Raw genomic sequence first — 11,639 nt, forward strand, 5'->3', positions numbered from 1 at the left:
ACAGATAAACTGAAAACGGGTGCAATATGAGAACTCCCAATTACAAAGTCTTGTTTTCAACCAATACTTTAACATTCAAAGTGAACACAGACGTTATGGTCCCAGCATGAGAGCATAAACTATTACAATGGCACACAGATAATTGCGAGAATGACACCAGTAAAAACATCTGCGAAATTGACTTGAAATAAAGCTTCAAAATTCTCTTGAGCCTTGCTTTTCGCCATAAAGAGTGTAATTACGTTCTGGTGCTTTGTGGCCGACATCCTGTGTCATTCTCAACTCGCTTCACTTATAACATAATGTACTAAATATGCATTGGCAGTCCGGCATGAAAGCAATGCGGAAATATAATTCAGCATTAAAAATGAGCGCAAACTGGAAAAAGCAGAAATATCGATTTGAAGCAATTAATTTATACCCACACAAATGTTTTACATGCATAGAAAATAGTCTTAATGTCCAACTATTTTTCTGTCAAGTTATCTTACTGTCTGTAAAATAACTATATATATATATATATATATAAAGAGAGAGAGAGAGAGAGAGAGAGAGAGAGAGAGAGAGAGAGATCTATATAATAGTGTTTGTGCATATCGCCAATCTTTCAACCAATTATCTAAAGCAGAGCTCTGAAGTCATGCCATGGGAGATGATCAAATTTCACGTAATTGGTCAGGTAATTATTTATTTATAATGAATAAAGTGTCTTTGCCCATCTATCTATGCCAGCTGCTTATCATGACAAGATAAAAAGACAGCAGAAAGTATATAATTGACTTGAGCATGCACTTTTTGTGACAATTTTGTTCGGCGGTGTGCCGTGAGCTTTTTCAAACTAAAAATATGTGCTGTGGTTCAATAAAGGCAGTGTCAATATGGAATGTGGCACCACAAGTTTCCCTCAACTCAACTTGACTTTCCACATATCGTCTTCTTGTAAACAGATTGTGTGATTTTGATAGATTGCTTGAAAGAAGCTCCACCTTAATCTGGCAATTTGCTGAATGTTTTTCTTGAATTCATCCTCTACATTTGTTCTTATGTCACAGTTTTCACCTAACTGAACTCCTCTTCTCTCTGGATTTAGGAAAAAGCATTTGATGAAAGTGTAATCAAGGCCCTTTTGTCCTCCTGGACTGATAGTTGAGATGTTTCCTGTTACGTGTGACAAGCCCTTTTGTAATTACTCAAGAAATGAGTGAAATACGATTCCAGTTGACCTCAACACGTGCTTGCTCTTTTCCTGTCTTTTTTGCAGGTGTGCTGAGTAAAGTGTGCGCTGAAGCTTTAATTCCTCTCTCCCGCTACTGTTGCCATTGTTGTGAGTGAGTTCTGTTACCCACCACACGTCCCTCTGACGAAGGGGCAACTTTCTTCCAGTGAAATCCCGTCCCCTCGTCATATTACAGAATCCCCGACCCCTCATCCAAAGTCACGTTTATGGAGTGTTGCACGGTGGTGCTGCCGGGATGTTGGGGGCCCCCTGAAAAGGAAAAAAATATATTGAAAATGCTCTTTTAGTATTTTGCAATGGACGATTGGGAATGGGCCTTAGAATCGTCATGACTTTTCTCCTCCGTATGGGGCCCCTGGTGTTCAGTACAAAAGTGGCAGATGCTTACACGAGCAGAGACTCTTCTGGACTCTGACAAAGCCAGAAGACCACAACCGTCATCCATCAGAGGATGGAGCAAAACATGCTTGAATGAGAGTTTGATGGACTCCTGCAAATATGACCGTCAACATCTTGTGCCAAGTGGCATTATTTTCCCTAAGTGTCAGTGTTTGGAATGAACTCTGATCCGTCTCTTTTATATGTCTGTCTGAGACCTTGTACTCCGGGTGTTGAATGATAAAACTGGATGGGTGTCACGCACAAAGTGTATATTACAGTCATAAGAAATGCATTCATTCAGAAAAAACTGCTGTTTTGAAAATGATGCAACAAATGTTTAAAGCACTATTGAAAAAAAACAAACAAATAGGAACCTTTCATTGTTGATATCTGTAATTTCCATAATAAATTGTACTCTTCATGATTTTCATGGTTAATGTCTGGAAGCAACTGATGGTTTTATTGAGGGAAAATCCAATTAAAAAGAATTTCCTGTATGAGCTGAACTCACCCTTTGCAGCACCGGAGTTGTTCTGTGCTTCCTGGTTCCTAGCATGGTGGCTGTAGCGGTCTCTCTCTCTCTCCCTCTCTCTCTCACTCATGTTAGCCCTGTATGGTTAAAACATGGCTGATTACCCCGGGGAATGGAATTAAGGGGCTTGAGCTCTGACCATTTACAGAAGCAATTAAACATGAGCCCTGTATCTGTGCCGTTGGTGATCCTGGGAGGCTGAACTTGGGGTATATCCTGTGGCTCGCTGGCTCCGTGGCTGACTGCCTGCCTCTACAATAAAGACTCATCTGAAAGCGGCCCAATTAAAGGGGAGTGGTCCCCTCGAAATCTTGGGAATTTCAACCAATCGGACGCATTTATTTATCATGCTGCAATTGTGCTCTTTGTCACCACGCTGTACTGTTTGCTCGAATACTTTAGTCCAAGCGACGTCTAATTAGCTTGAAGTCTGGGCATGTTTTTAATGGTATGTAAAAACTTTTAAGTGGCATCCCAGTAGAGGGGTGAGGATAATCTCGGTGCGATAGTATGCAACGCGCAGCTAGCAGGAGATAGCATCTGCTCTACTTTTGCACCTTGCCCGGGAGCATTGCAGCCATCAAACTTGCACCTTAATGCGCTTAGCTCCTCGGAAAATGTCCCACTTGTCATGGTAGGTGCTGATACGGCATCAATTATTTATTCCACGTCTTGATCAAGGGGCGTCATGCAAATTGATTAACGTATGCAAATGATCACAATTACAATTATCTTTGTATCGTGATGGCGAAGAACTAAAACCTCGGCACATTCTCGGCTCCCACTGCACCGCAAGTTACACTTTGCATTCAAACTAATCAAGGCTCATCTGCCTCTTCCTAATTAGCCCGAACGTTTTCAGATGCCAATTAGCAGGTCTCAAGAAAAGGCTCGATGCCATGAGGCGTTGTCTTTTATCAGAGCTTCTGCAGGTGTGGGGCTCACCATGTAGCCTGTGTCATAGCTAAGTGTTTATTCCTGCTAATTAATCATATTAACACATGGAGATGAGAGTAATTGCCTGAGCTCAACCACCGCACGCTCGGTGAAGGCACAAATGATGCCAGGATATTTTTACTTGCTCATGATGAAAAGTGTCGGGAGCCAGACACTCTTGTGACGCAGTGCCAAGACGCAGTTTTGATGCCTCCGTCTTGACGATGAGGCCTCTCTCTCCTTGGGGGAAAGGCGCAAAGAATCAGTGATGCTCTGCTTTTGGTTTGACCTCCCAGATTTTGTTCATTGATTGGTACCAACACTTCGCAGCACTCAGGAGAGGAGCACATGTCTTCCCCAAGGGAAATATTTAATGATATGAAGACATTTTGCGAAGAAACCCCCCGTATCTTGATATTCACCAAAATGTAATGGGGCAAAACATGGACGCCGCAACATGTTTTGAATATGACTGAACACCATGCCTTGGCCTAATTTGGACAAATGCAAGTCGTAGTCCAAAGAGGAAAAATGCTGTCAAACAATAACCTGCTATAAAAGTAGGTACTTAAAGTGTCTACTCTGGAATTGGTGCGCTGCAAGTTTGTTTGGTCTCTTTTCTATCACTTTGATCATCGATATGACTCGGGAGTGGACATCATGATGAGATAAGGTTCCCCTTGCTTCAACGTTTTATGTGCACTTAGCAGTGAAGTTTACTCCTGATAGACAAGTCCAGTCCACAGTTGGGCAAGAGGCTCAACAAAAGTATGCTTGCTGTAAAACTGCCATCTGGTTCTCATGATTTTTTTTCTTTTTCTGAAGCATGAAATGCAACGGTTGTCTCCTGTTTCACCGTCCTTGTGAAAGTCGCCCGGCTCGGCAAAGCTACAGCATGTACGCAGCAGCAAACGACCTCCGTCGATTCGATGCCGCTTGCGCCCCAACCGTCAACGAGGTCTCATTTGTCATAACCTCCGCGTGTGAAATGAGCAGACGTTTGGGGAGCTGATTTTGAACTGTCTGACGTCGTTTGCGCTGTGCCGCGTTGTACGCTGGTGAAACATGAGACATTGCTGGAACATGTAAGAAGTGATGCATGCAGGAGCCATAACTCAGCGCCTTCCGCATGGGAGTAGAGGCGCATATAATGACAAAGAGTGAACAACTCCCAGCGTCTTGCAGGAATGTCAGTAATGGGAGAGCGAGAGAAGTTCTCCTGGCCAATCAGAACGCTTTGAATAATTAAAGTGATCGGCTTAATTAGCTCAATTACGTTAATTTGACCACGGAACACGGCCATATGGTGAAAGGAAACAAAAGAGGGGGGAACTAATTAAAAGTAAAATAATGAGGATTTTAATTAACTGGCTCCCCAGACAGCGCAGCGCAGGGATCAGGAGCCTGCTACCATAATTAAAGTGCTGTAACGCTGGCAACATCTCCTCTCTTTCTTATATCTGTGAGGGCTCTATCCATCTAATTAAATCTGTAAATAAATTAGCAACATCGAGGGTTCCTGCTTGACTTAACACTGCCTAGAATCCACCCCCACCTTCCCAATAACGTGCTCACCTTACTCTAAGCGGACAACGCTGGTCATACAGGCAAAGGTTGAGCTGAGGTCACCCTTAAACAGTTTGGGGGACGGGGGGAGAGATAATTGCGGCTGTTCTCTTCCAATCAGGTTTGTGCGGGTTGATGCCTGTGGCCAAAGAGGGCCAGGCAGAGGTGACACTGGCGTCAGTTCCATGGATCGCGTGCTTATGCCGTTTACTGTGGGAGCTACAACTCCCTCCATTGTCTGTCAATGTGACGGCGGCTGCTGTCTTTCGTGAAAACGGTCTCCGAGTGACAGCTGAGCTATTTGCATATCAAATTAACAAGCACTTCCAAGTTCTGAATGAAGTGTTACCTTGTCAGTTCAAAATAAACAAGGAGCGAGCAGCCATTCGATTGCCAGTACCAGTGGCAGTCGCCGCAGGAAACGTTCATCACTTCTTTCGCCTCTTTTGTCCTGGATGTGGAAAAATGAAGGAATATTGAAGAATTATGAGGCTACTGTCATTACTCATCTTGTTGAGAATGTAAAAGACCGTATGTATTCATTAATTTTTGAAAGTAGAATTAAACAAGGGCGGCATGTTAGTCGACTGGTAAGCGCATCAGTCTCACAGTGCAGAGGTGCAGGGTTCGATTCCGGCTGCAGCCTTCTTGTGTGAAGTTTGCATGTTCTCCCCAGGCCTGCGTGGGTTTTCTACAGGTACTCCGATTTCTTCCCACATTTCAAAAACAGGCAGGTTGATGGAACACACTAAATCAGTGGTTCTTAACCTTGTTAGATGTACCGAACCCATCCAGTTCATATGCGCATCACTGAACTGATCACAACAGTCACACTTTGACTACTGAGTGAACAAAATTTCCCGCAGCACTGATTGGACAAGCAATGTAATGTGGTCATCTGCAGCCAGTGATGGCCAAGCGGGCGTGCCGTAAGTAATGACATGTTGAGTCGGCTGTGTCTTAACCTCCATGGCAGAGGCTCCGTCGAACCCCTGCGACTGATTCACCGAACCCCTGGGGTTCGATCGAACCCAGGTTAAGAACCACTGCTCTAAATTGTCCCCTGGTGTGAGTGTGAGTGCGGATGGTTGTTTGTCTAGGTGTGCCCTGCGATTGGCTGCCAACCACTTACTGCCCGATGAGAGCTGGGACAGGCTCCAGCACGCCCGCGACCCTTGTGAGGCTTAGCGAATTACAAAACGGATGGATGGATAAACAAATTCAGGACATATTGGCTTTCAAAATGGCAATTTATCAGCTGAATTCAACTTGAAAATGGAAAGTAACACTGTTCACCTAGAACGGGGGTCGGCAACATGCGGCTCCAGAGCCACATGCGGTTCTTTAGCGACATCTCGTGGCTCCCTGGAGCTTTATAAAAAATGTTTGAAAATGGAAAAAGATTTTGATAGTAGGCTAATACAGCTCAAATAAATATAGATACATGTTGCAGCTCTGAAAGAGGAGAGCTGTGGTGTTTTTTTTTTAAACGTACACTTTATTTATGCTTTTAACAGTCTCGACAAACACAGACACGTCTGCGTTCAAAAAAAAAAAAACACGTCTGCGTCCGACTTAAGCGCTTTGTTACAGCTGCTGCTGTTGTGAAAGCGCGATATAAATCAGCATGTATTGTATTGTACTGTATCATTTCACCGACACTAAGAAAAGCGAAAATAATGCACCAAAACAAAAAATCAAGCGAGGAAATTACAAAATAAATTCTATGGGGGCGTTTGTGAACACACAACAAAGGAATGCATAACAAACAATTCTGAGACAGTCCAGTCTCCTACATACAGTACATACAGCATGTGTTTCCGTCATTGTAAGTTTCATAGAAGGCTTTTATTTTTTTGCGGCTCCAGACATATTTGTTTTTTGTTTTTTTTGTCCTATATGGCTCTTTCAACATTTTGGGTTGCCGACCCCTGACCGAGAAACTATCAGGTAGTGCTGTGCTGTAGTGGTAGCGGCTTGTGATGCTGCTTTACAATGAACAGTAATGCTGCAATCACACACCATTTATTCGCTGACCACTTTAAATATTTCAAGCTTCTCAGCTCTTCTGGAAAAAAAAAAAGTCATTTTATTGTTATGTATTCAAGTACAGGTATAACAATATATATTTTTTTAAATCACCCAATTGCATATAAAGTCAGGGCCATAAATATTGGGACACTGACACAATATTCCTTTTTGGTGCTAAGCAGCACCACTAATGATTTGACTTTCATCTTTAATTTGAGGTTTGAGATAGCAACGCGACAAATTATCCCACCATCCATTTTCTGATCCGCTTATCCTCACAAAGGTCGCGGGGCATGCTGGAGTCTCTCCCAGCTGTCTTCGGGCAGAACGCGGGTTACCCCCTGAACTGGTTGCCAGCCAATCGCATGGCACACACAGACGAACAACCATCCACGCTCACACTCACACATCGGGACAATTTAGACTAGAGTGTTCAATCAGCCTGGCATGCATGTTTTTGGAATGTGGGAGGAAACCAGAGTATCTGGAGAAAACCCAAGCAGGCACGGGGAGAACATGCAAACTCCACACAGGAAGGCCAGAGCCCGGAATCGAACCCTTGACTGTACTGTGAGGCGGATGTGCTAACCACTGGGTGGCCATGTCGCTGGGACAAATTAACAGTGAGAAATCAAACTTTGATTTCTAAAAATGTTTGGTTGCAAATGCTTTGCAGTCAGTAACAGCCTGAAGTCTGTGACTCATGGACATCAATCACCAGACAAATGGATTTCATTCCTGCTGATACTCTGCCCTACTGCTTGTTCTTGGGGCATTTACCCTTCAGCAAGTGAAATGCATCCTCAGTCTGATTCAGGACAGGTGATTTGACTTGGCTATTGCATAACACAGTGGTCCCCAACCACCGGTCCGTGGGTCGGTACCGGGCCATGGCCCATTTAGAACCGAGCCGCACAAAGACAAACTTGCGAGCTGAGGGCAATTGGAGTCCACCTTCTAACATTGGTTTGCAAGTTGAAATAAATTGAATCAATGAATGAAAGAAGAAAGCTATAGTAGCAAATTGACTGACCGAACAGCTAAACACGCAGCTGATGGGCCGCCATGACTTCTGAAAATGAAGCTACTTTGACAAGAGAAGTTCCTCCCCTAGCGGTTTCGCCAGAGCGACGTGGAGTAGGTATGTCACCAAAAACAAGGCAACACAAGAAACCTGTTGAATCATTTGAACAAGTAGCACCCAGGTGATCATGTGGAAAGCATGAAAATGCGAACAGTTTGCGCCGCTTGACTACGTAAACATTAGCAGTGTAGCGCTAATAACTAGCCGGCACAAACCGGATGAAGGCAGCGGTCAATCGTGTCATTTTTTACTCAGTCACATTTGCAAGTAGCAATGATGCTGAAGCATTATGAAGGATCATGACTTTAATATTATTATGTTAACATTAAATTTATTATTCCCGATTGATCCATTTCTTAGTAGTGAACTGTGTTGTTTTATATGATCCTACATTTGTTGTACAGTACAATAACACTGTTTGAAATGAATGTTAATAAAATGTTCAATTACTCTCTAATTATCTTTGTTGTCAGTACCAGCGCTTTAAAAAACTGGCCATTTAAAAGCTTCAAAAAGAATGGTTGCCGGTCCGTGAACAGCATGTATTTGTCTCAACTGGTCCGTGATACAAAAAAGGTTGGGGACCATTTGCATAACATTCCATGTCTTTGCCTGAAATGTACTTCAGGTCAATGTCCATCTGCTCTGGCCAATGAGTTCTGAAACGTTTGGCTGAATATGAGCAAATAATATTTCCTGAAAAGCTTCAGAATTCACCGGGACAAAGCTATCGCATCGAAGCCAATGTGTAACTGCCTTTGCTGACTGTAAAACAACTGATTTCACTATGGGGCAATTTTAGATCTTAGACGCGTCAGAAGTGTATGAGTCAGTCCCGCGTTCCAGAAAATTAGTCGCTACAAAGAAGACATTCGCTTGTGCAGCGTCCAAATGATTTTGAAGCTGCTCGTTCATTAAGTAAAAGTATGATAGAGTGTCAAGAGGTCAGGCTACCGAGGGACATTTAAAAGGTTGCATGCTCACTGGATGTGTGCACTTGGGTATTGAATGAATGTCAAATCTGGCAGAGTCTAGAAGGAGCCTGAGGGAAAGCTTCTCACAACACGCAGCGTCGGTGTAACAATTAACATTCCACCACACATGAATTTTCATAAAAGTGCAACAGTAAAGGAAAAAAACACAGCATGACTATAAAATGCTCCAATATGATGTCGTCCACAATGATGAGACGCGGTTTCTTCGTTTGTGTCACTGCCCGATGAAACCCTGCAAATAATAAATTCAACAACTGTGGACAAAGTATAGTAAATGGGAGGCACCTAACAGTCCAAACAAGAGATTCACAAAGCAGACTTCAGCTCTGTGTGAGAGGCTGCCGGCTCCTGCGAATCATCTCCCGACGTGTGTTTGATTGATTGCTATCATCTTTCTGATTGTCACACTATTTGCCCTTTATATTATTGGATTATGATTTATATTCTGTGACTTTTTATCATTGTGTTTATATCACTTTTTCATTTTAGCTTACTGTTTGCCTTGTATAGCATTTTAAGTCATTTGATGCGTGGGAAAACAAATGGCAAGAGAGCGGACCCTGACTTTACAACCACCAAAGGTATAGTGCTCTATTGTGCAGACTGTCTAAAAGTATTTGGACAATGACAGAGTGCTAATCATTTTCACATTCATACACTGTGTCCGCTGCATGCACCACATACGCAGATCTGTACATGAAATTGACAAGTGTAAATAAGTGCTCCCTAAATAACACTGAATCTTCTCTGTTTGCAACTTGGAGGGGGTCTCCATATTAGATTGCCACTAGAGTTACTGCAGGAGTCTGAATGCACAAAGGGCCCTATTTTTTGTGTCGAGCACAAGTGTAGTGGAAAGCACAATCTAACTGTGTGCCTGGGCAGGAGTTTTCTTTCTTTTGTTACTTTGCTAGACTTTGCACAGGTTGGTTCTAACGGGGCGTTGGCGCCATTGAGGGATAGGCCTGTCACGATATTTCCTATATCGACTTATTGCTCAATGTTTTTTTTGGACTCGATAAATGGTTATTTGCACACGTTTGTATACCAACGTTACCATCATTAACTTGCACCTCTGCTGTCTCTCAACTTGTTCGCCCCTGTCAGCACTCTCACACACACACACACACACACACACACACACACACACACACGAGGAGTAAAATGGCTTTTGGAAAACTTCAGTATGACTGTTCCAGTTCAGTTCAGATGTCTCGTGCACGAGCAGGTCTTTATCTCATGTTTGTTTGTTTAGATTACATTTGGTTTTGCAAGTATTTTTTTTTGTTAATATATTTTGTTCAGTGTCCCCTGCTCCTCCTGCCTCCCTGCTTTTTGGGTCCTCTACCCTCACGCAAAACCTGACAAGCATCCCTCATTTGCCTTAAAATCAGGGCAGTAGGAATGCAGTACCCTCATGTATGCCGTGCCTGACATTGCGGAAACTGAAATAGTCGCTGAAGCCTGTGCATAACATTGGCGGGTGAACTGCAAGATCTCCCATTGTGGATGATGGAGTCGGCATTTGGACCCCCCCACCCCATAAGTGACGGATGTATATTTTAAAATACTAAGGATTATAATTCGTTCAATGAATTGATTTCTACAGTGATTCATAGAGATTGTCCCATGCTGGTGTCATATTTATGAATGAGATTCAGTGACATCGACGTGTGCGGAGCGCCAATGTTGTCTACCTACGCCTCGTACACCAAAATCGCGTCACACCACACATCTCCTTTAGCTAGTCCAAAATGTAATCTAATTTTTGTCAACAAAATGCGAGATGCACCTAGGGGGTGCGGCAAGAATGCCCAGTGAGGTGTAGTGCGTATACCAAATTCACAAACGGGCTGAATTTGACCATTGACCCAGCACGAAAAAGATGATGCGGCCATTTTTACGCCAAGGGCAGACTACTTTCTGTTACCGATCCGTCGGATGATTCAAGGATGAAGCAACTCTGTGCGCAGAAAGAAAGAAACAAAGAAAGAAGTCACGTTTCTCATTTAAGCCAACACTCTAAAATCAAGACCATGTCAATTCAATTCTGTTGATCAAATGTAATATACCAATGTAAAACTTCTATTGTCAGTAAATATTTATCTTGTACCATTTAAAAGCTAATAGACCCGGTTTACACTGCGAATGATTTAATTCCTCCTCGAGATTCCATGAGAGTCAGAGTCTCGCTACTGGGGGGGAGATGTGGTCGGATTGGCAGGCATCACCGTGATCATTAGAGGAGCAACCAACAAACTGTTGTCAGATGACCGTCTGGGGATGGAGCTGCCCTGTTTGTCTTGGGACAGTTTTTTTGAAAGCTGGGAAAGGCCAGGCCCTCGTCAACCCCCCACTCCATCAAACCAGGTGGAACACACGTGCGTTCATTAGCGCCCTTTAATGAGGAGCAGATGCAACAATGTCACCTCTCACGCTACTCCCCTTTCTCATGCCACCCCCCACCCCCCACACACACAAATGTACGCTAAAAACTTGGCAGGCACACACATGATGTAAATACACAGATAATCTGAGGGAAAGTCATAGTTGCAGCGCTAAAGGGTTTGTCACTTCATGAGCACACACATTGAAGAATTTGAACAGAACGTGGAACTGCTACATTCACACACACATACACACACACACACACACACACACACACACACACACACACACACACACACACACACACACACATTTAAATTGTGGCTCATTCAGTCTGCGCTATCAGGACAGGGTCTTTCACAGCTCAGATGCAGATGTGTGGGCCTCATTTGTCCAATTTAGATGAATGACTAGGATCATATATCATTCCCCTTATGTCCGACAATTTTTTTTCTGGCAGGAAGTGGATGCAGGCAAGCTGTGGGCATT

General features: G+C 43.4%; 1 protein-coding gene across 7 annotated transcripts in view; it reads left to right on the plus strand.

The window, feature by feature from the left end:
* The window catches only part of LOC109510580 (LIM domain transcription factor LMO4.1), a 4,703-nt gene extending 2,575 nt beyond the window's left edge, over positions 1 to 2,128 (plus strand). For all 7 annotated transcript variants that reach the window (XM_019860977.1, XM_019860978.1, XM_019860979.1 and 4 more), the window contains exon 5: positions 1,262 to 2,128. In XM_019860977.1, coding sequence (XP_019716536.1) covers positions 1,262 to 1,270 — 9 coding nt within the window. In that variant the 3' untranslated portion in view covers positions 1,271 to 2,128. The remainder of the gene's footprint in view (positions 1 to 1,261) is intronic.
* The last annotated feature ends 9,511 nt before the right edge of the window (positions 2,129 to 11,639 follow it).

This window comes from Hippocampus comes, unplaced genomic scaffold, assembly GCF_001891065.2.
Source record: "Hippocampus comes isolate QL1 unplaced genomic scaffold, H_comes_QL1_v1.1 scaffold130, whole genome shotgun sequence".
Taxonomy (NCBI): Eukaryota; Metazoa; Chordata; class Actinopteri; order Syngnathiformes; family Syngnathidae; genus Hippocampus; species Hippocampus comes.